General features: G+C 43.8%; 1 protein-coding gene across 5 annotated transcripts in view; it reads left to right on the top strand.

Annotated features, from left to right (window-relative positions):
* Positions 1–6,476, top strand: part of CUNH11orf16 (chromosome unknown C11orf16 homolog) — a 27,602-nt gene that overhangs the window by 12,741 nt on the left and 8,385 nt on the right. The window contains exons 5-8 of one of the 5 annotated variants that reach the window (XR_003092719.1): positions 62–751; positions 1,467–1,651; positions 2,352–2,506; positions 4,659–4,886. Coding sequence is in view for 3 of the 5 variants with exons in the window: in XM_025197387.1 (XP_025053172.1) it covers positions 59–751; positions 1,467–1,651; positions 2,352–2,600 (1,127 nt within the window). In the remaining 2 variants the exon portion in view is untranslated. Of the gene's footprint in view, positions 1–58; positions 752–1,466; positions 1,652–2,351; positions 2,610–4,658; positions 4,887–6,476 lie in introns of those variants that run through there. The other 4 variants (XR_003092718.1, XM_025197387.1, XM_025197388.1 and 1 more) reach the window with 4 other exon arrangements.

The raw sequence follows: 6,476 nt of genomic DNA on the forward strand, positions 1-6,476 counted from the left end.
TTAAGTTGCACTGACCTGTTCAAACACTTTTTAATGGAATGTTACCTTTTCTTTTCAGTAGCCTCAGAGGATGAAGAAATTACAGTCCATTTCTGGAATGGCAAAAAAGTGAAAGTACCACTAGGTGTGGCCTTATGGATTCCACCAAATTTGTGGGATAGGATTATAGATATGATCCACATGCCCTTCACCAGCAGTTTAAAGCTTATGGAAGCCCTCCAGAGCACTAGCTGTTGCAATTTGTGTTGCAGACCTCTGAAAACTCCTGTTCATGCATACACTTTAGATAGGCGTAGTGCATGCAGGTGGCCATGCACTATCACCTGGACCCCCTTCCACTGTCATTACCATAGTACATGCTGTTCACTGGCACATGCACAATGCATCTGCTACCACCATCCCAAAGTCAGTACCTGGTGGCCTATACCATCCAAGTCTCCACTACTTCTGAGAGACACTGAACAAAAACAGCCCGACAACAGTATCAGTATGAAACTTTTAGAATTGGAAGCTCCAAAAGAAGAAGAAGAATCAGCAGTTGTTGGTGCTGATGCTGGTGCTGCTGCCTCCTCCTCTAGCTCCTCTGATTCAGAAAGTGACTCAGAGATGTGCTTAACTAAGAGCATGATGGTGGACAGTGCTGTTAACACAGATTCTAGCCTTTTCGAAAAGTCCACGTTGAAAGATGCTGTGAAACCTCAGTGGAGATACTGGAAGAGAAGCCACCCCAAGTCACTTCCCCGGAGTCCAGGTAGAGCTCAATTCCCTCCTGGGGTGGCTGTCAATGGCTGCTGCTTTGCTGAAGGCATTCCATGTCCTTGGCAATCTGGTAGTCCTTTTTTTAGGGTCGGCTTGACTATCTCTCTGACAGGAGTGACAGAGACGTACCTGCATATGTGTATTTATGCCAGTAAATAAAGTAGAAACCAAACTGCATGTTTGTGTGGTGCACAGATAAAGGAAAAGGAAACAAGTAGACAATCTGACACACACCCTTTTCCTGCTACATGGAATTTAAAACAAAAAAGTCAGAGGGAATCATGCTAACAACACTTATTATGAATTTAATTTTTGCAATCTTACTTCATTAAAAAACCACAAACCCTGTTTTGGAGTTTCCATTAAGCATGACTTTAATTGGTATAGAAGCACGATGTGCATGTCACACGCATTTTCTCCCACCCCACATAACATTTCTCCCTCATCTCAGCCTCTTTCGGTACTTTTTTCTGGTGAAAAGCAACTAGGACTATTAACTGAGACCATGCAAGATAACTCTGGATTCCAGTGGTCTCCCTCCATGGCTTACCTTTTACCCTTAGTGACTACTCTGAGCTAGAGCCAATTTCAGAGCAAAATTGCACTTTCCTTCCTTGTTAAATGAATGTTTCTCTATATATTTTTAATTATTTTCACACACAACATTTCAGTGTTTTGCATGTTACCTGTTGTTTCATGGTCCATAGGAATCTGTGTTCCTAGCAATACATGGGCAAAGGACAAACTGAAATCCAAAACTATTTGTTTGGAGGCGTCACCTATTGCAGCAATCAACCAGAGTGCAATGTTTCAAACTACTGAACAGTCTCCTCGAAGACAACTCACAATGAAGGAAGCCTTAATCCACCAGAACTTCAAACCATCATTGGGGGTAAGATTATCTAAGGTATAGCAGCAATGTAATTAGGTGTATTCCATCCTTAAAAGGAAGAGACTTTGTAAATGTACTGGAGATTGATTGGAGAATTGTATGGTCCTAATATTACCCTTTGACTTGCTAAAACCATCCCCCCCCCAAAAAAAAAACACACCCCAAAAAACTACAGTGGGGAAGAAAGTCCTTTCCCAATACCAGACAATTGGAAAGGATCTGAACCCACTGTACTTGGTTTAAAAACTGGATCTGTAACCAGATAATCCAATCAATAGAAATTGATTTTAGAGTATAATCTCAATGCCTGCTGAAGCCAATGGCAGATGGACTAGATGACTACAAGATTGATGTGCTTCTGGCAATAGATAGCTCTGAAATTCAGGTGCATTAAAATACAAGGATTGGGTCTATTTTCTAGGGCTTTGCTATTCTTGTCTTTGCTTCTGCTGGGCAGCAATGTATTAATCTCACTCTGCAGGTGCCTCAAAGATCTGCCCTTCTGAAGTGTATGCACCTTTTAGAGTTGCAGGTACCTTGTATTCCTTAGCCTTTCTTGAACATTGCCCCTCAAAGCAGCACACAGTTTAGACTGAGGAATACTATGAGATTGTTCTAAAGGATACAGAATGCATACGCCAAGTCAGAAATAAGATGGACTAAAATCCTGGTTGTCAAGCTTACTTTCTATCACACACAGGCCATCCCTCCTTTAGAGAAATCTGGAGAAAATCAACACTGCAAGAGCACATGCATAGACCAGCAAAGGAAGCAGCAAGTCCTGCAGCAGAAAGAGGAATGTGAAGGGGAATGTCAGGCTGAACACAGATGCCACACTGCACTGGAAATCTGTGGGTACATTACACAGGTTATATATCTGAGGCCAGCTATTTTCTCCTCTGGACCTTCTGATACCCGAGTAAAGCACATGATAAACTGTACATGCTAAACTTACAAGGTGTTTATTTGCCAAAGACCTGTTCTGCACACACTAGTGTGCACTTTTTAAAAAGAACCCAATAGTTGTAATTACTGGGTATTTTTCCTATTTCCAACATTTCTAGTTTAATCAATCAAATATATACAATATATATATATTATCTGTATCAGGGCACTGAGGCAGCCCATGAGGCTGCTTGCAGGTGGCAGGGGAGAGCTAATGAGGGACCTGATTGGAAGAGGGCTCAGGCTGGAGCTATGTAAGCCCAAAGCCTGCACTGATCAGGCAGTCTCGCCCCAGCAACCACAAAGTGAGGAGCTCCTGGCTGCAGGGCTCCTAAGGGACCTGGATTTTTTTGAATGACTTTGCGAGCCTGGAAATAGAGGCAAATTCCCTGGGGTGAAAAGGACTGGGCTTTTACAGGCAAGTGGCCTTTGTTTATGTTAAGCCCCTGGAGGGTTTGAAGTTTCTGCCAGAGGGCTGAGATGCTTCTTATTTATTTAAGTTACACTGAGAGTTTAGCCTTGAGCCCTGTGGTGGCCAGGCTCAAAGCCTATTTAGAGAGCTGGCAATCCAGGTGCCCACAGACTGGGAGCGAGGCCAAGTAAGGGGTCCAGCAGCTTAGGAAAGGCTTAGACCCAGACCAGACGGTCCATGAGCCCCAAGCAGGCTAAGCTGGACTAGAGGGTCTGAGAGCCCAGAGGAGAGGGCTGCATGCAGGACCAGGGGTCTGAGAGCCTGGAGGGGCTGTGTGCAAGACCAGAGGTCCAAGAGCTCAGAGGGAGACTGTGTAGGGGGTCAGGGGTTTGAGTGTAAAAGTAGTTAGTGTCAAAGAGAAAGAACACCCATGAGGCTTGGGGCATGATGTAGGGGAGAAAACAGAGCCACGCATTGAGCCCCTAAGGCTGCTGCTGCCTTAGAGGGGCATAGATACACATATAGCCCTTGAAGCTACAGGGGCCCTGCAGGTGCACAGGCCAGCCAAGAGGGGCTATTGAGCTTAAGGGTCAAATCAAGGCAGTTGAGGGTCCAGGAGGAACCCAGTGGTACTAAAAGTGGACTAAGGTTCACTAAGGGCTGTGGGCAGCCTCCCTTATTTAACCTCTAGTAAGATCAAGGCATGGCAGGGGAGTAATTAAGTGAGGGCTGTAGTAGAAGTTGAGCCAGGCACAGATCACACAGCCACCAGGGGGATTCACAGCCACTCCTGGGGTACAAACCTGCCACATTATGTTCTTTCATAACTGATGTAATTGCACAGAAAAACTGTTGTTTTTAGATCTGATACAAGTGCTGAACTCCTAGCATGCCATACATTAGTGGCTAATGGTAGATCACATCATATATACCTCTACCAATTCTAGACAAAGTGACTTAAGAGCAAACAGGCAGATGGACAGGACTTGAACATGAACTCCTGCATGATACATAAGTTTTGCTGCATCAGTACTTTAAGCTTTGGAAGTTGGACCTCATGTTCATAAAGACTAGAAAGTATCCACATGAAGAGACTTCCCTCATTTGTGGATGTGTGTGCTATTACTCGCAGCACTGGTGGCAGTAACAGAAAGCACACTTAAACTCCAAATGATTAGCAATTAAAAGGACAGCCCCCAAAATATTTGAGTGTTGTGGATGCAAGTCAGTGTGACTGTTCCCTCCACAAAAGGCAGCTGAAGTACAGTTCTGCCTTGTAGTTAAAGGTACCAGCTAAAGAGCCTGTGTTCTTTAAAAATATACAACTGTAAGGAACTAGAACTTTAAAGGTAGGATTTTCAAATGCATTAAGTGTTATATTAACTTTTATACATCAAAAGGTAATAAACAAACAATCTCACGCTGACTTTGATGGGATGAGAATTAAGCCAACAATGAATAGTTCTAAAATTCTATTAAAGGTTTTGTTATTTTGCAGCAACAGTTAACACGGAAATGTTAAAAGCTCATACTTGTATAAAATTAGTTCCGTTAGGTTCCACCTTATGCTGAGGGCAAGACGGCTGTTACAGAAACAGCAACTGTTTTCCACTGCAATATTTAATTCACTAGGGTTTTTCTCTTGTCAAGAGAAATGATGGTGAAACATCTTGAGCAGGAAGACATGAAGCAGAGCCAGATAACAAAAGCAAAGCAACTTGGGCAGCAGAGAAGAAACCTGAAAATACAGACCATGTCAGAGACAGATAGGCACAAAGAACAGCAGAGACTAACAAACCTGGAAACAGGTCAGAGAGAAACATGATCAGAAGGAAAGGAATAAGTGTACAGCTGAAGAAGTCAGCGATACAATCTCAGGTAAACCACATTATTTATATAAAGTATGGTTTTCTTCTACAGATCCGGCCTGCAAGGCCTTTCTACATTCCCAACAAGTACAATTTGTAGGTGGCTGGATTACCTCCGGGTTTGAGGTATTAGGCGGTTTCCACCTAAATGGAATCATGGTACCTTCACTCTCCTCTCCAGGGGTAGGTAGTTTTTGCCACCTTCTACATGACTTGAAGATCCACCTGTCTTGGGAACAGAAGTAAAACAAATAATAGTACTAGTAGCTTGAACATGTGAAAGACAAGATTCTAATAAGCCTCCAATTTATTCTAAGTCTCCAAAAGAGGCTGCCAAGAGTTTATAATTCTCCTTTTTGGGGAGCCAGCAGATGAGTGGAAAGACAGAATGAGCTAATAGAACAAAGGTATCGTAAAAGATGAAAAGCAAAGTATGAAGGAGAAGCTACAACAGATAAAAACCACCAATACTTGGAGAGAACCACCATCCCTGTGCTAAATGTATATTGGCCTTATTTAATACCTCACAAATTAAAATCAACCAAAATCTTAGTCGAGGAAAAGTCTGCATATATCCAGTCCAAAAAAAAAATCTTTTTTATTTATAGATATCAATTCAGCAAGATATTTAAGCATAAAAGAAGTCTCTTCAGAAGGCTGCTTCTTCAGGGGCTTAATGAATAAATGTCATTGGATTATGTTTTACTCAGTTTAGTGAAAGTAAAAATACAGTGAATTCTTTCAGGTAGCCATAAATGGATTTATTCTCTTCAATTATAAATAATGCATGGTTTAGCTTGCATTCCTGAGACAACCCATCCTTCGTATTAGAGAGTGTCCAGTGAGCAGGTACAGAATCCTACGTGGCACACTGCAAACCAGATTCTGGGCTGATGTAAACCATCTTAGGTTCATCAAAGCTTATGCTGGTCTGCACCAACTGAGAATTTGGCTCTTTACATTCAAAGAATTACAGCTTGACTCTGCATTGCTGCTTAGTAGGGCTGTGTGAAATTTCATTAACTGTTTCATTTCGGAGGTGTTTCGGGCCATTTCAGCACACAAAATACTGAATCTGAATTGAAACGGAAGGCTCTGAAACATTTCAGAAGTGGTTCAGACAATTTTGGAGTTTCAGAGCTGAGCTTGCAGGGAAACAAAAACTAAGAAGGAGGGGAAAGGGGCAGGGGGAAGGACTTTTGAAGTCCTACTTCCCACATAGTTTAAAAGGGCCTGCCAAAGGAAAAAAGCCCCAGAGAGGCTTAGGGAGCAGCGTGAGACGCACAGGTGAAAGCCCATCGCACCCCTGCACCCCAAAGCCCCCCAGCGATTCCCAACTGCTGCGGAGCGCCCCCGCTGACCCCCAGCAGCAGTCGGAGGTAAGCAGGGCCTGTGATGGGAAGGGACTAGCCCAGCTCAGCTGAGGGAGGCAGCTGAGTAGGAACTGGGGAGGGTCTTGCCCCGTTCCGCCCCCTACTTCACTCAGCCCCCCAGGGAGCCACGCGACCAGGCGGCGCAAACAGGAGTTAGCATAGAGTTCGCGCAGGAGAGCGAGCGGGAAGGCCCACAGCCCTGCCTGTGAGCCCCCCTAGGGAAGCCA

The sequence above is a fragment of the Alligator sinensis genome, unplaced genomic scaffold (assembly GCF_000455745.1).
Source record: "Alligator sinensis unplaced genomic scaffold, ASM45574v1 scaffold502_1, whole genome shotgun sequence".
Taxonomy (NCBI): Eukaryota; Metazoa; Chordata; order Crocodylia; family Alligatoridae; genus Alligator; species Alligator sinensis.